Source organism: Diadema antillarum, unplaced genomic scaffold (genome assembly GCF_040938485.1).
Source record: "Diadema antillarum isolate AM-2024a unplaced genomic scaffold, OU_Dant_1.0 seq00000069_RagTag, whole genome shotgun sequence".
NCBI classification, from domain to species: Eukaryota; Metazoa; Echinodermata; class Echinoidea; order Diadematoida; family Diadematidae; genus Diadema; species Diadema antillarum.
In genome coordinates, this window is record NW_027271168.1 from 507,582 (window position 1) to 531,089 (window position 23,508).

The 23,508-nt window shown below is 36.1% G+C and overlaps 1 protein-coding gene across 1 annotated transcript; it reads left to right on the forward strand.

Moving 5' to 3' along the window:
* The first annotated feature begins 592 nt into the window (after nt 1-592).
* LOC139725960 (uncharacterized) lies at nt 593-16,070 on the forward strand. The gene is made up of 3 exons (XM_071637042.1): nt 593-1,196; nt 13,812-13,993; nt 15,960-16,070. The coding sequence occupies exons 1-3, from the start codon at nt 593-595 to the stop codon at nt 16,068-16,070; spliced, it is 897 nt and encodes a 298-aa protein (XP_071493143.1).
* The last annotated feature ends 7,438 nt before the right edge of the window (nt 16,071-23,508 follow it).

Sequence of the window (23,508 nt, forward strand, 5' to 3'; positions counted from 1 at the left end):
AAGATGGAACCGTAATGCATTCTTCAGTAACTGGATTGTTGTGTTCGTTTGATGTGTCTTCTAAGGCCGCTTGGCCGTTTGCGGCGGCGACAGCAATAATTAGTTACGTGTATGAGTGTCGCATGAGGTCAAGTTCAGCGCAGCTGAGTTATCCTCGATCCGGGGCCGCCCTCCCACTCTAACTCATTCTAGCGAGCTGTAAGCACCCCATAAAGCCTGGCGAATACCTGTCGTAAACCAACGTTAGGATTCCTGTGTAAGGACGACAATTACACTAAATCCTGCAGTTTCGAGTGAGAGGGACGATTTTCAGACAATCTGACAACAATGCTACTGTAAATATTTCATTTTTGGAACGCATGGTTGTTATATACCACCTTCCAATTGACCATCCTCAGCCAAATGATATCAATACAAACGTCACGCGTCATATCATGCAACTTTCGCTTCTAGGTTACAATACATTGCAAACATATTCCAACACTGCTGCATCTGTTACTTTTGAATAGTCAATCGGATTTTACAATTTTCTCCCTCTCTTCGAGGTGCCAACGAAAGTTTTAGCCCATAGAACTTAAGAAGGCAACAAGAAATGGATAACGTCCCCCAAGGCTTCGGAAGCAAATCGTGTAACTTGTCTGGAACATTTCAGTGTCGGAACCCCGCTGGAATGTCAAGTGCAGGCTTCATGCAGATAAGCGGCGGCGAGCGGGTCGTAGCTAGCACGGCCTCGTCCTCGTCGACAGGGGGAGGTAACGGCAGCACATACATGCACCACGCCGGAGCGGCGGCAGCCCACTTCGCCTACGTCAACTCGCGTCCCGACTGCAGGTTCCTGCAGCCGGCGGGCTCGGGAGCGACCACGGCTGCCATGGGTATACCCTCGGCTAGCACCCCACCGGGGATCTCGCCCATTGTTGACGACCAGAGCAAGGCTCTCCGATCGACACCGACTTTTCAATTCAACGGCATGAGCATGGAACTACACGCAGGGCAGCAGCCCCAGCGCTTTGATCTAAGCGGATCAGGAGCTGGTGCGCACATACGTTACCCTTCCCCGATGGGCAGCGCTGCTGCAGCCATGTACAACGCTGCCGCTGCTGCACCTGCTTCCCACTCTCATCAGCAGCACATCTCCTACTTCAACTACCCTTCCTACCCAAGCCCGGCAGCCAGCTACCCCTTCAACATGCCAGGTGAGGATCCAGCAATTGTCAACAATGCATGGTTTGCTAACAACTTAAGTATTAAAGTGTAAGATTACAAGTGTCGCAGTGGCGTTGTTGAATGTAAGATTACAAGTGTCACAGTGGCGTTGTTGAAAACAGAACATCACATTTTCAGCCTAAGAGTTGCTAAGAACAGAGGATACCGACGTTAATATTCTTGGTTACATCATGCCTAATTTTGAGAGAGACAGTATTTCAGTAATTGTGATGAAGATAAGGTAAAACGTCATATTGACAATCCCAATATAATGTTATTTTCTTCTTTTTTGATTATGAGAAGTTGCCTTCATCAACAAGGTGTAGACTACATTTGAATGAAAATTTGTTTAAAAATGCCGTTGTATCATGTTAGATATTACACACATTTTGCCTTTTGTTTGTCCATTTTACAGCCACGGACAACTAAACGCAGGTCCTGTGTTTCCTCTCACACTCATTTCTGTTTTAACACTTCTTTTTTTTTTTCATTTAGAAGATGATTGACTTGAATAAATGCATGATCCTTCTTTAGATGTGTTCCCAAACAAGATTAAAAGTTTGTCCTTTATTGTCAAAAGTACAACAAAATTACCAACTACAGGGACTGGAAATATAGGAAGACATAGACAAATCATGTAGGAAAATTGCAGATTACAAAGATGGCAAACTACAGACGAACTTATCCGATTTGATAGCGATAGTGAGAATTGAAAAGAACAGACCACTGGACGTCATGAGATTGTGATTTATTATTTATTATGTTGTTGTTGTTTTTTGCCTTGAAGCCTTTGCTGAGTGCTTCTAATCAGTACCAACGTAATTGGACAGAAAAAGACCCCCCAGCAAAAAAAAAAAAAACAAAAACAAAAACAAAAAACAAAATGTGCGGATTACCGATACGCAATATTGGACAAGATTATTTTTCAATAGTGTAATTATTAAAGCAGGGCTCTTCCGAAAGTAGTAATAAACACAATCAGCCCAGCCTTCGCATATGATATAACTGATTGAATCTGATAGCAATGTGATCATGTATAGAAATTTATAGGTAGAGAAGACATGAAGGAACCCTTAGATATTCATCATTAAAATTGTCATCATAAATCATAGATCAGGGAGAGGTGACCTTAATTTCAAATTTAACAGACAACAAATTGATTAATGGATAGCTGGCTTTAAGGCATTGGCACTCCACTGAAATGCTATGCTGTAGAATATAATTTTGTTTTCTCTTCCATTCTAAGGGGTATTCACCTGCTGTCTCTCATCCACTCACATTCTAACAATATTATTGATTGCATAACGTGATTTACAAATTTGTTCAGTCATCCATCTCTCCAAACTGCTGTAAACTGCCAACCTAGACGCATGAATACATGTTTTTATTCTATACAAATTTGTCTGCTTGGTGACTTCTTTTGTTGAGGTAGAAAAGAGAAAGCAATGAGAGGGGAGAAAAGAAAAGAAAAACAGGATAGAAAGAAGTCAAAAACGTGTTGCTGTTTTTTATGTAAAAATTTCAATGAGGGATGGGCAGAATCACGAGGTACAAAGAACGTACAATACTATAATACTTAGTAGCTACGTATGACTTCGTCCTATAGCAAAGACTATGAGACATATTCTCTTCTACTTGTCAAATATATTCGTTAGTCAGTGCTTATAAATACTTCCACACATCACCTTTTCTCAATCTATGTAGGATTAAGGTATCTACAGGCATTTTTTTTTTTGGGGGGGGGGCAAATTCATTGTTACTAAGCTACGAAAAAATGTACAAAATGCTTGAAAGATTAAACCTAAGAGATACTAGCCTAGCGTCATCGAAAACACATATCCAAATGAACTTAACAGTCGGTATGAAGTTAATGCAATACGCTTCTCATTTCATTGCATACTCGTTTAGTTAATAATTTCACAAAGTACTGCGAATAACAAATCGCTGGTAGAGATCTGGCGAACCCCGTGCACCTTAAGATAGCGACGGCCAACGATATACTACCGGGCTCTTTCCCCGTCAGTCAGGCCTGCCGAAACTGAACGTTAGAAGACAAGGATATGAGTTCCAAATATTCATTTTGCAGCATGGGAATTAAATTGTACTGTTTGAACTTCATGCTTTGTTCTTGTATAAGACGATGAACTTGTTTATCCCAGTTTCCAAGTACAAAAACACCCCGTATATATCAAGAGATGTATTTAATAGAGTTTATTTCACATGCGTTTTGTGTGTCGAACCTTCCCCGTGTGCAAAAGTCAATGCTCATTACGGCTTTAACATAAAAGATCCTAATTCATTTTCCATCATTTTTCCCTATTTTCCCTTCCCTGGGAATTGCGTTTACGTTCATTGCCAGTCAAATTTAAACGACGTCTTTTTTGCTCTTTAACAGGTCTTTAGACGATAGCTATTCTATATATGCCATTCTTTTGCACTTGAAATCGAAGACTACCAGCAACATTTACCCGTAATTTCGATTTTCTCTTTGGGTCGATCTTTGACGTAGGCCTATCTAGAGACGATAGCTGGTATATGCTAGTGGGGCTGATAAGTGCAACTTTTTGAGCCAAGCATTTGTAAATGCCATTTCAAACCTTCGTCCATTTACAATATAGATTATGTCTCAGAGTATGGTGGAGAAAAAAACAAAACAAGAATCAACTATCACCTGTTTTGACACATTATGTATTTCGGAATAGTACAGGACATCTAAATTGCATTTCCAACGAATAGTAAGTGGCTGCATGCTGCAATAATCATCGTAAGCTGTCTTTGAAATGGCTACTGACTTATGTAGTTTACGTGGAGAAAGACCATTTGGACATTAATTATTCATGCAATCCACGATTTAGTGTAATCAAACGCATAATGAAAAAATATGGAATATCAGCCTCGTGATTGCAAGATACCACGTGCTCGTGTACAACGTTTGCTGCAGTGGTACGACTACAACGGTCTTGAAAAGCATAAATTACATTCGTAATATACGGAGTGATTCATTATGCCATTTAATACCAAAACACACCTTTGCCGAATCAGTCTCTGTAGGAAAAAAGGAAAGCTACAGGTAATAACAACGAAATTTGTATAGACATGTTTATTATGGTTGTACCATTTACAAATTACTGATATTTCACTGTCATCACTGTCGCCATCATATTTTGCAAAAAAAAAAAAATATTCGTCATACATATTATACATAGAATACATGCATTTGTATACACATGCACATGCATTTGTGCGTGTGTATAGTGTTACTTGCCTTCGTCGTTAGGCGCTTCTATGTTCAGTCTTCTGATGAAGTTATATTGGTTCATATTTTGTTGGATAATCATTGTGTCATATCAGAACATGTTAACCCCCCCCCCCCCACACACACACACACGCACTAAAGCACACACGCGCACACACATAGACACAAACACACGCATATACGGATTGGTGTAACTCAGCAATTGTGATAATGATAATAAATGATGACCGGTGAAGCAATGAGATGACATACAGTTATCTATCATCGCAAAGTCTCCCACGCTGTGCGGTAATGGAAGTGGGTTCCCTCCCACCTCCCTGGTATGACTGATAAAGGACGGAAAATATCAAAACAGTTGTATCAAAGTGGTGAGAATATTTTGCAAACGGCCAAATTATTACCAACTGATAAACGCATTAAAACTATTTCCAGGAGAAAAAAAAAGACAACAGAAATGGAAGAGCAGGAGGATGCCAGTAAGGTAATATTTAGAAGTGCAAAAATCTGCCAGGAGGAAAATTGTGTACATTTTGTTATAGATCTTCAATTTTGAACAAGGATTTTGTGACAGACGAGAGTAAATTAAAGTATAACGTGGTCTAAAGCGTCACAACCGACGTCGGAATGATTGAAAATACGAATTTGACCAGCAGAGTAAGAGCCTCATATCTTGTCTTTCCTTTCATTTGTTTTAATCATATTAATTACGTCTATGCAAAAACAAGCTGACTGAATTACCTAAGTTTCCATTCTGTGGCAGTCAAACTAAAAGAAAAGCCGTTTATCCAACGGAAGATCAATGTTTTGACGTGTTTGCGTCAATCACCTCGTTAATTGGTTACGTGCAGTTTAACAGTGAATACAAGTTTCGATTGAGCTTTTAATAGCGAATCATTATCTCAGGGATGTGGAATCTTTGGACTTTGCAGGTTTAGCTTGTGACAGTCCACGTACATTCCTGGAAGAAATGGCACATTTACGTCATGGCAGAACTTGAATAAAAAAAAAGAAGATTAACACCGAAATATTCACTTTAGCCTAAAATTTTAACCTAAAATACGTACAAATATAGTTGAAAGTGATGAAACAAAATCTTTCATATTCTCTTAGTTATCAATACACATAATATCAATTTTGTTGAGTTTTTGTGGAAAGAAGTTGATGTAAAAAACCAAAGAAATACAGAAATTGATAAATAAGACACCATTTTTCACCCTTGTACATAAGAGGACATCACTACTGTTTCTTACTACCTTTACTTACCAGAATAAGATTGTGTCTAATCAAGGTGAGTTGCACTTGTTTAGATGAGCACGTCATGTTGACTTGCTAGCTGGAGACATTCCGAGAATTTGTGCCTCTGTATCAGTACAAAACTACATGACCAGTGATAAAAAGAAAATTGTCATAATTTTCAGACAGAAAAAACGATATCCCTTGTGTTTGTTCTTTTTCTTTTAATAGAAGTGTAAAAGTTAATTTGGTGTTAAAGTCTAGATCAGAAACGGAAATATCTTGAGATGTTTCATGCAGGTAGCAACCGAAGACAGTTATAGAAGACGCTGCAACTTTCAACGGTATTGTTTCCGAGTAAATTCAATAAAAGTTGTTTGATTATATACTCATTTATGAATCCAACACAAGAAGAAACCCAGCACAAAAGGAAGCTTATGAAACATTTGGTGATACCGATACCCATAAACCTTATTGTAGACATCTTGGCAAATCCTGAATATGTATATTTATCACCAGTGGTATCAATATAAATATATGTGTACGAAATGATTACGAAATATATGTGAAGAGCGCTCAATAGATGTCTTTGTGGTTTTTCAACTGGGTAACTAAAAGTGCTAGGGGCAGTGTATAAGGTAAGATGATATTTTCATTTCATAAAAATTTCCAAGTAATGATAACTATATCGGAATTACAATGTTACAGTTTAGCTAAGCATAAACAAATCATATATGCAGTACGACCTACATTTGCAGTTATCGCATGTTGCATAGGATTTACTAACTTACTGCTAAATAAAAAAACAACAACTTTAGTCCTGTTATACATTGCAGTTTTTACAGGCATTAGTCATAATAATCGAAGGTGAATTACATTTACTTTATATGCTCATATGAATAAGACTATACATGTTAGCATAACCTACAGAACTGCACATGTTAACTTTAATAGTTTTGATAGAAAATGTCATAACATAAAACTGAATTTTGAACAGACTTCAGTGAGCCTTGGATGATGTTAAGAAATGCACTCCTTTTTTTTTCTCGTTTACACTTATCCGTTTGTCTTCGGAAATCCATCGTCGCTTAAGAAAGCCAATGGTTTGACCAATAGTGTTGTTTTCGAAAACTGTTAGTGCAAATCACTTACCTTTAAATGAATTGCATGAAGGCATAAGAAAAAAGCTGTTGCTGAAAGAAATAAACGTTTACTCATATATATATATATATATATATATATGTATATATATACGTATACATATATATATATACACTGTATGTATATATATATATATATATGTATATATCCATTACATGTATAATTATTTTTTTATCATGATGGAAATTGATCATGATCGTAAGCGAAATTCAATTCATATCTCATTTGATGAATTGTAGAAACTTGTGTTTTGTTTGTTTCATACTGTCGTAGGCAAACGAGCAGCTTTAACTGACATGTTGTCTCCTTAAAATGTACACACGAATGATTGATTTAAAGAAATAGAGCTTTGGCAAAGGCGCATATCTATTCATATTCAGGTCTTTTTTCACTCATATAGCAAAAGATGTCCATCAGTCCAGACTGTTTTTTTACTTCTAAAAAAACCCATTCTTCATCCTAGTGTCACACATAATGTCATTTCATTTCAGTTCATTTATTCAGTTTTCAGACAAATCATACAGTGTTTTTTCATTCATCCACGACAATGTAAAGTAACACTTAAATTATAAGTTATAAATTCAGCATGTACAAATAGCATTTACATGGCACAAAATCAATTGAAATCATTCTCAAGTACATTACATTTATGACGGATAAATAAGATTGTGTGTGGTTGGAACCTACATAGAAGCATATGCTTGTGAGATTAGGTTCCCCGAAAGAAAGTCAAACACAGGCTGTTACACTCATACACACTATCTGCACTCTGCACACACTCTAATGGGGTTAAGTTAAAAAAAAAAAAAAAAAAAAACTTTGTTTCTATAATATGTTATAATTTCTTCGGTTGAATTGTCTGGTTTTAGTTTCACACACACACACACACACACACACAAACACATAAAGAAAGTCTTGCGATCGGAAGTGTTGGTGGAGGGTGTATTGGCCGAATGTTACTTAGAATGTGGGAAAATATTGCTATTTTATCTATGTATAATGTGTTGTAGACATGTGCATTTTATGATAATCTCTTCGCATTAAAATGACGTATGATATGTGAGGATAATCCACTTTCAAGCTCTTTGCCCCAGGTCTCGCCTTATGATATCCTTTAAACACTGCATGCATGTACCCTTACAAAAAGTTGCACTCTTGAATGTGTAGCTTCTAATTATATCTCTCTGTTTTTATCTGTTGGAATTTGAAATAAAACCAATGATTCAATACAATAATTTCTGACCATCAAGTGCAACAGTAATTTTAGACTCATTTACATCATAGTTAAGTTGGTTTTGTTTTCAACCGTGACATTTCTAGTGTCTTTTCTATGTATATCTATGTATACATATTGTGTTGTTTGATTGTGTATGTGTTTGTTTGTTTTTAGTGTGTACACCCGCAAATATGTTTGTTCATTCGTAGATTCGAGAGGACAAATCATCCAAGTGTGAACAATACTCATTGTCGAAAGGCCGATTTGCTGCATGGCCATGACCCCTGTCGAGGACCCATTCTTTCCCCACCAACACTATCCCTCGCCATGCCTTGTCTTGCTGTGAACTTTCTCTCAAAAGCAATCTGTGGTATTAACTTTCAGCAGAAGTCGGAGCACTTGCTTCCCTTCTTCCATTGGGACATTTAGTGAAATTTGGTAAATGGCCGGCGATTTAGACCCGATTATCTCGACACACACCCCTCCTCTCTCGAGACAGGCACGGCAGCCTGCAGACACATTTCTCAGCGGCGAGGGGGAAAAGAAAAAAAAAACACGCAGAAAAAGGCAAACGAGTATAACTAGTTTGTCTTGAATACATCAGACTGAAAAGAAAATAGAATGAAAAGAGGAGTAGAAGAAATCACTCATGAGGCAGAAACCCCCATACGGTAGAAATTGGAATGTGTCTATATCAAAGTTCAGCTAAACCCTCCTGCGATCTGTATAAGGTCTCAAGATACAGTTTCTGTCTGGGCTTGATAATAGTGTATTCTGGGACAATTTCGCTCGCATTTGAAAGATATTTACCAGCTGGGATGGTCCTACATTTTATTCAAATATCAACTGTTATCATTCGTTGTTATCATTGATCATTAATTAAAGATAATTATGCGACGCTACGTCCAAGCTGGTTTGATAGAAATGCAGTGAAATACTACTCTTAGCTAATGCTGCGTATACTATAGCTGTTATATCAGAAATATATATATATATATATTTACCGTGGTATGCCAATTGCTGAAGTAATGCTACCACTATATTATACATCTCATTCAAGTGTGTGTGGTTATGTGTGTGTCATGCTGGTAATTATCTAACGTTTAAGGGCATAATTTACCATTTGCAGATGAAAAAACCAAACGAACCTAGCTTTAGTGCTTCAAAATAGTTCTAAAATGTGAGTTAGGCATGAAAATAACCATGGTATAAAAATTTTAATCAGTACAATCAATGTTAAGTATTGTTAGATAAACAAAGTTCGAACAATAGTTATCATAAAATTGTTTTAAGACTAAACCGTTTACCAGCTATGGTTTATTGAGAAAATAGCGATATCGCTTATATTTTAGGCTTTATTGCGAATTTTTATATGGTAGGATGTATTGTGACACAACTGACCTTCACATATGCATCGAACGTGATACCTCGAACTTTTTCTTTTTTAGATTACTGCTCCCAATCGTAAACAATACCATAGATGGCTTTCAAAATAATTTCTATAATTTTAGACACAGGTGACAAATGGAGACCTCTCAGTCGATTATGTAATGCGTAGTTCCACTCTCAACACTGTGAAATTTACGTATACTATAAGATAATGTATTTACAGTGTATTATATTTTGTTGTATTTCCCCATTCCGCAAACAATCTAATCGTATGCGTATTATGTAGATAGGTCCCTGGGCTGCCGCGTTTTCAAGCTTTTGCTTATAGTGGCAGTCCTTCTTCCGCATAATTTCTCATATAATTATTTGGAAATTTGGTAATACAAGTTATATTTTGTTAATGATATTAATTTACACATCGATTTTCCTTCTTTGAATCATGTACATTGTAATCTGCTTACCGATATTCTATGTGATATTACTGAAAAGATGAAAAGTTGATTTATGTACGAAATTGTGTTGGAAGAAAAATAAATCAAACAAACAAACACTGTGAAATCGGTTTCAAAGGAATGCCTGAAACCCTGCAATCAAAAGGCACACGTATATCATTGATTATAGTATGCTATTTTGAAGTAAAGAAAATGCATTGTTATGTAACAAACATGATATTTCTGCATTGCTGCATAGATTAATCTCTTATCAATTGTGTTTTATTTGCTCTAACATTTTGCACATACTCATCTGTCATTTCTTAATGTTTTTATTTTGAAACATTATATTGATCAAACTAGAAAAGCACTCAGAACGCAGACCTCCGCCAAGCATGCAGCTCATTTCCACCACTGATCTTGTTCTTCCATAGAGATATCAGTGATTTCCACCCATACGTACTTATAGCATTGTGTGCTAAAGTCGCCCGATTTTCCAGTATAGAAGCCTTTGTTACGTCATAAACCCTCAGCTGCACGGCGCGCCTCGCCCTAGCAGAAACCAGTGCCTAGAGCAAGCACTTTAGTGCGCGCATGCAAACCTCAAATACGCGCAGCCTGAACTCCCAAGTTCATTTACCCTACCTGCCAAAATATCAAAAATCCTTCATAAATTCCCCCCAAATTTTCTGATCACTACCAAAATTTAATCATATGTTACTTGTATCATTCTTAACCTTTCCTGCAAGTTTCATCCAAATCCGATAACTATTAATTTTTTGAGTTATTTTGCACACGGACAAGCTAACTAACTAACTAACAAACGAACACACAAACCAACGGTAACGAAAACATAACCTCCTCCCTTGGCGGAGGTAATATTGGACATATGTCCATCAAAACAACAATGATCACCGTAGGAATTTACACAGTAGGATCAAAATGCAAAAATGGGGAAAACAAGAAAAAAAAACCCAAAACAACAAGAAATGAAAGGAATTACGTCAAACATCATAAGATCACACATATTGAGTAATGTTATTCACTGAAGATAAGCATCAAATCAGGGACCTTTCTTGTAATTATTGTTTTGTTACTTTTTTTTTGTTTGGCAATAGTATACAAGTTCCATGTATTTTGTGCTGTGATTTTAATGATATCAATCCAGATAGACGTGGAGTTTTGTTTTTGCATTTGCTGTTAGATTATAGATGTATCTTTTGAACGTTAGTTTCAAATGGCACAATTTGTTTGGTCCTTTCTAATCTTTGATGAAGCCAAACATCAGTCTTTTCCTTAAAATCTTTTAACTTAATATTGAAAATTTCACCAGTCTTGTGTACAAATTCCTGTCTGAGCTTACAAACAGCTTCACAGACGTAAGATAATGTGGATAGGTTCTTCTAAGGTTGAATTACAAAAGGTACACATATCTGAACCCACTGACTAACTTCATCTTGTGCAACCTGTCATTAGTATACGGGATATTGTGAGACACTTTAAGCTGAAAACCTCTCATACATTTAACTTTTGTATGTTTGTTTGTTTTTGTCTTCTTTTTGTTTGTGTTGCACTCTGTGAACCTATTTGCAATATTTCATCATCCTTAACAATGTGTGCAATAAGAGTACTTTCTACTCGTTACCGTATCACTTTGGTTCCTACTGATTGTTTTGTAAATGTAAAACGTGCCTTATACAAGATTTCTTGCCGCTCTAATCTTTATTTGCATATCACTTTTTACTAATGTAGATATCACATTTTGTTTGTTTCTACAAGTTCATTCCTTTTTTTTGTGCTGTTGTACACTCAGCAAAAAAGAAAGAAAGTAAACGCTTTTTCAAGATTAGATTTCTCATAGAATATTTGGCTGAAAGCTCATGTATTATATACCATATTGAAGGTAATTCAATTGGCTATCAACCAGGTAGGTCAACATAAAGGGAAACTTTACGCATGAGTGAACACCATTGCTTTTCTCTTCCAGGACACAAAAGTAAAAAATGCAAAACTGAACAAGTTGTCATTCATGTGTATGAACTCTTCGATTGAACGATAAGAACAAACAACAAATTTCACACAAAAAGAAACATGAATTAAGTTCAAAAACTAAACCTTTGATCTCTATGATATCTTTAAACTTCAAAAGATCAATGAAGGCTGAAAATAATGGAGGAAAATAAAGCATCTTTTGTCAAATGAAATAAGAGAAGCAGTGATAATTAACAAAAATGGTACACATTTGAGTTTTTTTTTCAAATTAGGAAATTGTAAATAATGTTTGGTTCTTGAAATTGTCACATGGATTCTTAAATCACTAGATTAAAAGAAATAAACAAAGAAATTTTGCTTATTTAATCATCTTTATGCTTATTATTCCCTATGTCATTTGAAGTTTGACTTGACAGAAAAGTGCTATTTTTCCCCTTTAGTTTCTCACTTTGTTTTTCTTAGAGGTTATAAAAAGATAAAGAGAACCTAAACTTATTTTTCCCATTTCATTCATGTCTCTAATTGTGTTAAACTGGTCTTTTGTTGTCCATGTTATCGTGAAGGGCACTTGCAAATGAAAGAGAACATGTCGTTTTTTGCAATTTTTAATTTTTTGCCTTGGAGGACAAAAACGAAAGTGCTCACTCATGCGTAAAATTTTCTTTTTAATTAACCTATTAGCTTGATAGCCAATGAAATTCCCTTCAGTATGGTGTGTAATACATTGATTTTTATAAAAATCTTCTATGAAAAATATAACATCGAAAAAGTGTTTACTTTCTTTCTTTTTTTTGCTGAGTGTATTATGCAATTTATATTTAAGATATGTGCTATTTGTAACAGGGCTCACTTGAAAAGCAGGCCTTTGGGTCCTGAACGTGACTACCCCGTTCACTTTTTAAATAAAACTGAAATAATAAATAAATGAATAAATTCTAACTTAAATTGTGCACCTGAAAACTCATCTGTCTTATCTTCACTTAACATCACAACGAACGGGACCTTCCTGAAATACATGACGATCTGCAAAGTGAAGTAATGAAAATCATAACGAGTGTATAGAATTACTTTCCTATTATGTTTTATGACTTGATACATGTATGAAAACCACACAAAGACGTAAATGAGAGGCCTTAATGTTGTAAGTTCATAGCTCAAGTATATTTCAAGTAGTTTTTGAGTATGTTTCTGCAATTGACTTACCTGTATGAAGTTCCGGACACATAAAAACTGTCTTAAAGTCCTCAAAGCATTCTAGTTTGAATACTGCTTAATATTCACGGGAACAAGTATTCGTATCAATGCGCAGATTGGTTGATAATCAAATAGAAATATAAGTGTGCAATGAATAAAGTAGTACCAAAACCATCGACCTTCCCCATTACAATTGCATCTTTTTATGGTATTTTTTTTTTGCTGCTGGTTTGCTGCAGTTTTGTAAATACCCGCAAGTTTGTGATATTCTATTTTCATGAAAAATAAAGATTAAAAGGAAAATACACGAACTGAAAATTGAATATGAAGGCCAAGAGTTTATTGACCATTACTTGAACTTAAAGAGAAACAGAGACCCCTTTTCCCTAACTGATCTCAAAAAAGACAATTGATTACGCGTTTATGGTTATTGCATATTACATATGATACATATACACACATAAAATTATATTCGAAACATTAAGGAAGTTATAGACGTCATGCAGTAAACAACATCATCAACCAAACTATGGTACTGTTTAATATATCTACCCGTTCATTTATTAAAGAAAAAAAAAAAAGCTTTTACCACGCGTTATTGCGTCTATGTTTGTATGAAAATATGCATATTTGTGTGTGTGGGTGTGTGTGTGTGTGCGTATGTTTGTTAGGGATGATGCAGGATGTTAAATGTCTAGCGAAAGTTTAACAGACCCCTCGTGCTTTTCTGCAGCCGATGCTCACCATACGCCCAGCTGGATGATCGCCCTCGCAGCCCTACCCCGCAGAACGAAGCGTCGACCGTACACCAAGTTACAAATCTTCGAGCTTGAGAAGGAGTTCCAGTCACATCAGTATCTCACCAGAGATAGGCGGGCGCGGTTGTCGCAGTCACTAAGTCTGTCGGAGCGACAGGTTAGCAATCCTGTAGAATTAATCTGTGTTCATGAAAAATTAATCTCACCTAATGCTATAGGTCTCTGAAAAGCTCACAGAGAATAATTCAACAAAATCCACAGATCCACAGAAAAAAAAAGAGACAACTCACTTTCTTTTTTGCATCGTCTGGCAAATTGTTACAAATGTTGCAAAATAACCTGATGTAAATAGAGAATGGAAATTTCAAGTTTAAGCAAGAATTGCCATTTCACAAGATTTTCAGCCCCAATGTGACACTATATACTATTCTGTCAAGACTTGAACTTCTCTGGTCTTTTCATGTTAAACCAGTGTTCGTGAAAGAACATAATATAGAAACAACATAATATGAAGAAATGGACTGTAAGTCAACTGCAAGTCAAACGAATAGTTAGTAAACTTTACACACAAATTTTCGTGCTGATTACATCACACCAATCTGGCATCTCTCGTCAACAATGACGTAAGTATTTGTTAGTAAACATTATTTATCATAAAAGATAAGCTAACTTGCTGTTAAATTCGAGTATTTTATGTGTATCCACGGCGTTAATCCTAATCGATTGGGAAAGTCTGTACACATGTCCAAGATTATGCAAGTCTCTCCAAAATCGTTTTGAAAAATTACTGACATCCGGCAGGGCTGTGGAATCCGTATAGCTCCAATAATAACTATTCAACCGTAAAACAGACTATCCTATCGAAAGCTTGCAATTCCTTTTGAACCTCGAATATTGTCTTTAAACAAACATCATACAGAGTCACACGCTCATAACTGGTAACGATGTCATTTGGAAAAGACAAATGATTTCTCCAGTTGCTAATTCCCGATTCTCCGAGGTTTTATTTAGTTATTGACTGACATGTTATTCGATATCACGATACCATGCGATTATAATGAATACGGAGTAAGATTATGATAACTTATAATGATAATTATCTTGACTTTACATGTCTCTTCGTCTTACATGATTCTGCGTATAGCATGTGTCGCGAAATGTGCATTATTTAAGAAATTCAAGTGGTATTTTTTTGGCAATGGTTATACCCAACAGATTAAGGTAGTCCGAAATTTCAATTTCTTGCTATGAAAAGAAATCAAGTTGGTTTTTTTTTTTTTTGTTATGAAACAGCGCGTATTTTCAATCTGAGGGTTAAATCCATTACACGCACATGTCACTTCACAAAAAGAGAAAGAAAGCATGCAGAATGTGTGCACTGCTTCTTAATATTGGTTTGACTGAATGTGTAAAAGAATATTCTACCCTCATAAATAACTTCATAAAAACCATAGTGTCGCCATAGTGCTCTAAGTTGCAAATGTGGTCGTACGAATGTAAATTGCCATTTACAGGAAGTCGTAATGAGCGTAAACTTTGCGGGCAAATCAAAGATTGCCGTAAGGCTTAATGCCATTTCTCAGTAAGAGGGGAAAAAGTGGAGCAACACTACCATCTTCTTTATTCTGTATCTAGATATCTGATAGAATCTTTTGTCTAGAGGCAATCCTGGAAAGAGTCATGATGTTCACATTACAACTGGCTTCATGCTTCATTTTCCACCACTCTGACTGTGAAAACAATGAAAGAAGGTTTTTTTTTTTCGTCCTCTCGACTTTGAATAGTATTTGTATTTTTCCATTTCATTTGATTTCTAATTTCACAATGAAATGAGTAAATGAATGAATAGATAAATTGGAATAATAGTACTAATAACTTATGAAAAGTATGATGTTCAAGGTTGCATAATACTGTAAAGTAGTTACATCTCCGTCATACAAGTATTTAAGCGCACGTGTTGTTCTTTCACATTTTGAGGCATGATGGCATGTGTTATAACATTACAGTTGATTGCTACTTCAAGCTGTCTTAGTAGAAGTTAATAAACAAAAACAGCAAATGTACGTAAAAGTTCTGATTATTCTTATTCATTTTTTCTTTCCTTCTTGTTCTCCCCTTCTCAGGTAAAAATATGGTTTCAGAACCGACGTATGAAGCAGAAGAAATTAAATGAACGCGAGAAGAAAGCGGGGGCCAGCTCTGGATCAAAATCGAGCGACAAATCGTCTGGATAGAACCAATTACTCGCTGTGCTTTCTTTGCCCGCGTTGGACATTCAGGAGATGAACTTTCTAAACACCTGCCGCTCCGCCTTATTCGTTACCTGGGAAACAGCATCACTGTTTTTTTTCTTTGTTTTCCTACACAAAACAAATAGGATCAACAGCCCAGAGAAAGCTGTTGTACAACTATCCACTGTTCTAAATGATAAATAATGATATTTGGAATTCCAGGCAAGCAACACAGAGGAAGATTAAGATTAGTAGACGTATCATCGTTGTGTCACATGCTTTCGGATGCTTTGCCAGGACGCACGGGAATCTCGAAGCTAAGCACACAGAAGACTGTGACATTGCCACTTCGCAACATCCGACAAGATTGACGCTATTCTTTTTTTTTCTTTTTTTCTTTTTTTTTTTTTGGATAAAGAGAAGTACGATAAAAGCCAGCAAGCCAGTCGATTGATTAAAGGCGATACATGCACGCACTAAGCACACATCGTGTATTTCTTTGTTTCAGATGTCTGTACCACTGTGAAATATGAAAGACTTCGCATGTGGGCATTGATAATGAACTGCTAACTTTCGATTCATAAGAGTCATTGCGTGAAAGAAAATAGGAATAAATCTGCACCACCCTTCTTCCAGCATGTTCAGCCCTGCTGTATCGAACGTTCGTTGTAAGAGTCATTATCAGATGATTAACTCATGAACTGAAGAAAACTTTACCAAGCTATTAACTCGTATGTGGTCATGTAGTACATCATGTTTTGAGAAAAGTTGTTGATATATTCCATGTGTTACCTAAATGAAATTTAGGATTTTTGGAAAATAGATTTTGGAAAGTAATTATCTTAATTTCATCTTTCGTATTCCGTCAGTTTTGGCCGAGGTGATAATGATAGTAGAACTTTGAGGTAATTTTGGTTCGTTTTCCTCAGGAAAGAGCTTTTGAGGGAGATAGTTATACTGTCAGATATGTATCATGCACTGCGAATCTCTTGTGTACAGTGAATGATCTATACTCCGCCGAAATAAAGATCGTCGGAGATCACCACGAAAACGGAGTAGATTACATTTGAGTGACCGGAATTTCCCTTGCTTGGAGATCTAATTTACTGCCATTAGCAGGGCTATTCAGCATGCTCTCTGCATGCACACACAGTTTCTGTATCGCCTCGAAGACATAAACATGCATTTCTTTTCTTGGGCAGGCAAGCTGCAAAGCTAAAAGAACAATAGTTTTATAGAGCAACCCACTTGAGTGACCGGATTTTCCCTTGATTGGAGATCTAATTTACTGTAATTAGCAGAGCTATCCGGCATAACCTCTGCATTCATAGCTTCTGAGACATAAGCATATTCATTTTTTCTTGAGTAGGCATGCTCCCAAGCTGAAAGAACAAGTTAATGATTAGATTTGAGCAACCACTTGAGTGACCGGATTCTCCCTTGCTTTGAGACTGTATATACTAGTATCAGCAGGACTATTTCGCATAATCCCTGCATATTTAGTTCCTGTAGCCTCGGAGACATAAACGTGTGTTTCTCCTCCTTAACAGAGGCGAAAGGATTAATTACAGTGTTGCTGCATAGCCGGTTGACTACATAATTATGTTCAGCATAACTAAATAAGTTAGATCGGACATTCAGCTTGCGCTGCATCAAACAAAAAACAATTTCAACCAAAATAGAAACGTCATAATTATTACAACTCTTCTATTACATTCGACGCCAAGAAATAAGCTTTTCACATTCATGGCTGAGAAACGCGGACACCGTTCACCATTCGTTTTATAACAGCTTATCGGAGTCACTTGAAACGTGTGCGAACTCATGACTGATCCTTTATATAGGTAGTGTAAAAGAATGACTAATATTCCACTTCCGACTTGTGTTATCCAATCCATGTTGTTATATACCTAGTGGTTACCGGAAATGTGATAAAAGTACTGGTGCTTTGAAGCAACATAGAATCAACATCACTTTCAAAAGCATACAATGAGAAATAGACAACCCAAAGGGGGAGTTGTGTTCAAGATTTGCTGGATAGTGTTAAAATTTTGTTGGTGTTTTAACTGCCCGCTTTGATGTTGCAGTAATGAGAATGTATTGGTTTGTCATTACCTACTGTGTGATTTATGTTTGCCTAAAATTCTTGAACTATAGTTTCATGAACACAAGCTCTTATCATGATGTTCTTTATTCAAAAAACACATGCAGCCATGGCTCTTCAATTGAATTTCTGTCTATACTATCAATTCTTACTGCCGTTTGTTTGATTATGTTAAGACTTGCACAAATATTATGTATATAGTTAGATTCACATTGTCTCTTGCCAAAAATGTAATGTTTGAAAGTATTGTGAACATGCGTCATTTACCCAGTCTAAGTTCGATAATCTTCTTAGTTCTTAAAAATAAACCAAACAATCTTTGCATTGCTCATCTACTTTTAAAAGACAATCTAATCTGATTATGGTATTACTGCAAAACAGCAGTTTTAAACGTACATCATCAGCATGCTTTGCATTCTCAAAACTCGGCATATGCCGGCAAGTCTGTGTTCCGTTTGTCAGTAATCTGCATGCTGTTATCTGATCTGGACACTGACTTCCTCAAATAAACTTTTGGAAATAAGTTCATTCAGAAAACTCGATAAAAAAAAATCAGATATCCTTAAGACTGACATCACTGTATCAGTGTAATATTGATGTAAAAGTAAAGTCCGGGCAAGTGTATGATCCGAAGTCAAATTTAATGTAGACTGTAGTAATTAAGTAAACGTGTTGTTTAGATACGGGAACCGCAAAATGTAATGTATTTGGAGAATTACCTTTTATTTTTGCAGGGCGCAGTGTATCTTATATTTTATTAAGACAAATTCAGAACAGACAATTTGAGGAGAGTTTGACTTTCCTAAATTAGAGGTACCTCGGCAACAAAATCTCAGGGAATCCATATGCATATATATACGCCAGGCAAGTGAACTTACACAAAGATCTTAACGGAAATATGTCTATAAGGATGGGGGAGTGTTCACTAGCAAATCACAATTTACTTAAGTTAGGGGAAGAATTACTTGATAAACAAACTAATAGCTGAGGAGGACTAAGAAAGCATAATTATGCTACTCGAATTGAATTAATCTGTATTCGAGCATGAATTTTCTTTGCAATGATCAATATTGAACTCTTCCTACTAACTGCGGTGTTTGCCAGCGACGCTTTTATACAAAGTCGTATCGAAGACAACATGTGGTGCATAACAATCAACAAGTTTTCAATGACTTAGTATACGTTGGCTTCAAGTGAATTAACACTCACACATGCAACACATGTGATAGATCCACAATAACACTACTCTATTTTAGAAAAAAAAAAGGGGGGGGGAGAAGCACCACGAATACGAACAAAAGGAGGACAAAAAGTCCACTGTAAGATAGCTTGCTACAGCAAAGCTCGAAATAAGAGTCTAGAAGTAAATAATTTTATTTCTAAAATGGGAGGTCTATGTGTAATTAGTTTCGGAGTTCACACTGCCAGTGTTTTGCGTAGTAAGTAAGCTGGCTTCACTTTTGCTGTGCTAGAGTTGGTATTGCCAGCTAGCGCACCATTTTAGACGGAATGAAAAAGTCGGGTAAGAGTCTTGTCTGTCCTTCACGTAGCCTGTCATTGTTGAGGTTCAAACTTAAGGGTACAAACATTTAAAGTGTAGTTATTTGAATTACATGTTAATCAGAGAATGTAAACAGGTAAAATTTAAGCCACATACTTCTTTGTCAAGACATAAATTTCTCATTTTCAATTGTTTATATGTGTGTCTTATAGTGACAAATATTTTGCAAACCAGTGTGGGCAGTTGAAGGTTTGTCTTTTCTGTAGTGTTGTTTTAATGCCTAAATCTAGTTAAAATGGATACCTCACATTATTTGCTGACAGATCAGGCAAGTCCAGGGCAAGTTTAAAAGTTGTCATTGATGAGCATTGTTACGGAATGTGAGTGAGATTTGACTGTATGTGATTTGGAAGTGGCTCATAGTGTCCCAGCACACGATCCAATAGGTCGGGTTTCTGATGTTTTCATAATTATGTTTGTCTTAGTTATGTTTTATTTTATGGGTTTTGAAAACCTAGGAAAGAGCTATTTACTTTAAAGGCATAATTTACCATTTGCAGATGAAACAAAAACGCAGCATTAGTGCTTTAAAATAGTTCTACTGTCTACAATTTGAGGTAGGAATAGAAACAACCACTGTAAAAATTTGAATAAGTAAAATCGATGTTAAGTATTGTTAAATATACAAAATGTGAACAATAGTTATAATAAAAATGTTTCCAGATTAGACCGTCTACAGTTACGGTTTACTGAGAAAAATACTGATATCTCCTTATATTTTAGGCTTCATTGCGAAATTTTTATATGGTAGGATGTTTTGTGGTACAAACAGACCTACGCATATGCATCAAATATGATATCTTGAACATTTTTTTTTCAATCACTGCTCCCAAAGGTAAACAGGACCTTTATGTGAATTTAATTCAGTACATTCAGCTGACATCCAATAAGTACTGTTGCTATGTCCGGAAATTTTTTACCTTTAAAGGAATCTGGAAAATTCATTTGAATAATTATAATATCAGTAATAAACTTACAACCACCAGTCCTTTTTGCTATACTGCATAAACTTAATGCTCGATATTGGAGGTTTGATGAAGGATGAAATCAACATTATTTGGGGAAGGCTCTTTGATAATAAACGAACAAATTCAATTCTGCCCACATTATCGTCAGTTTTTATGCCGGGAATTCTTCATAAATGCATAATATTGATATGCACTACAAACACGACAAACCATTCACTCTGATGTTAGAGAGCGTCTCGCTATATGTACAACTTGCATGAGTGTTTATGTTAACTTTTTTTTTTATAAGTGCTTATCAAAGATGTTGATGTCGGAATTCAAGCCAAGAATTTCGTTTGCATCAGACGAGAAAGATAATCGGAATATGTTTTGTAGAGGTTCTAGAATGAATAACTTTGTAAATAAAAGTGATATTACGCAATGAAATATTGTCGTTTCAAATATATGACTCTTGGTATGCTGTGAATGGGTAGAAACAACGGATGTTCACATTACTCAGCGATCTGTAGATATACTATAAGAACAATAATACAGTTAGTCAACCTTCGTTTCAATATAACTCTTTTTTATATAGTCGTTTTATTCAGTAACCTATTCGACAGGTATCAGTCGCGTAACGCTATAATCTTGTCTGTATGCCTCGGACGGGTGTGTCTTGTTTTGTTCGTTTTTCTTCTCTTGAAGAAATTGCGTTGATGAATGTGTCTTAGGTACTAGTAGTTGATTATAACAAGCTTCTTATAATACTCTGCGCAGAAATGATGGTTATCGAATTCTGGCAACCATGTTGAAGTGACGTGACTGGATAATAGCGTTGAAGGGAATTTGATTTGTATCCTCATAGGCGAATGAGTCCCTGTAACGTCGTAATCAACGCTTTATCTTCATTGATTTTTACCAGCAAAATGCTTCGTTAAAGTCCTGGATTCGGAAATGGAGAAGCATCTAAAAAAGAGTGTTTATAAAAAGAATGATAAGAGTGTAATTCAATTTTCCTTTATCCAGGAATATTGAAGTCGATTTTTGGTTGTCCCGAATTTTTAAAATCTCTAGACAATTGTTCATGATAACTACCACATCTTTTGTGAAAATTGTGATATGATTGACTATTCGAGACGCAACAATGTTTTGCGTGTGTTATCTATTTGTGCTCCCACTACTGAGAATTCAATACGTCCTAAACTTCCGTCAAGCAGTCTCCAAATAGTTCATGTGAGATGACATCAAACAGCAGGTATCGAAAGCAGGGGACTGATATAATACTCGCTGATAATAATAACTTGGACTAATCACCGAACTGAACAGACAGAAAACAGTGTCATTTGATACAAAATCCCACAACCTCCCTTTGTTTCCTTTTAAAAGATTCTAAGTCCTTTAAAATAGATGGTATATCTGCATGTTCGTTCATTTTATATATCGACGATGGAGCTCGACCAATCATATTAATGGCGACCGATGGCGCATTATGTGTTCGCCTCCTTTATCATAACCCTGCCAACCGCAGTCCCGAGTGGCTCAGACCAGCACGGCATATTCACATAGAAAAGCAGCCGTTCAACATGTCAGTGTTTCATTCACAAGTTGGTGCGAAAATATCCGATTGAAATGGAACAACCCAATTCAAAATGCAACGTATGTGATAATCTGAGGGAGTTCAGACTGCGTTCTCTTTTTTTTCCTCTGTCTGAAAGACCTTCAAAAGATACCGCCAAAAAACTCATTGCCAAGGCCTGTCGTAAAACCGGAATAAATGAGGCCAAGGCCCTTCCCGACCCTTTGCGGCGAAGGGACCGACTGTGCCATGTGTTCAGAAAAGTATCGAGTGACTATTGAAACATTCCAAATTATCATTAGACAGATATTATTCTTCACATCTTCAACTCGATTTGATGGAAGACCACCATAGACGACCTTGGTCTATATTCATTCATAATCAAGGAGATAACAATGGAGTTGTGGGATGTAGAATATGCAGGTCGCTGTTTGTCGAAAAGACTAATTATCTATTTCAGTTTCGCTGAAATAATCCAAATTGAACAAACTATGACATTCGACATCTTGTACCCATTGCATTACAATGTTCGTATCTAACGCGCTGGTCGTGCAATGGTCAGAATACTGTGACAATTAAATCCATAAATATAAAAAACACCAAATAATACAAAACATTACCTGCTCAACAGTTACTTGATATCAGGAATAAATCACATTTTAAGAAAAGGAGTCAGTAATGGTCAAACACAGACATCATTGAATGACTTGCGCTATCCATATCTTACATAGTAACCGTGTGCACTTGTCAATGCTTGTCGTAAGATGCAGTAATTATCTGGGTATCTCCGCCAAGGATTTTTGTGTGCGTTTGCTTATTTGTCTGTTTGGTTTACAGATTGTCTGTGTGTCTGTGTGTAAGCAATACAAGTCAGTAGTTATGCATTACTTTGTTGAAATTATTTTATTGTAGCACAGCTATGGCAAAGGGAATAGGAGTTTTGCTGACAATGGTGATCCATAATGAGGAGACATTTTTTATTTTTTTTTTGTATAGGATCATTTACTTGTGTGATTTGTTTTTCTTTGTAGAATTTCTTTCTTTCCTTAGATATCTTACAGGCTACAACTATAAAATAGGGGGCAATATGAAGCAGGCTTTACGGAACAGCATCTCCACGAGATCTGTGATATTCTAATCCATGTATAGTATTCTAATATACAAATTTGGGGAGGGGGAGTACAATTCAATATTGCCAGATAAAAAAGAAAGTAAATGGTTGGAGGTGTGTGCTTATCGAGTCAATGGTAGGA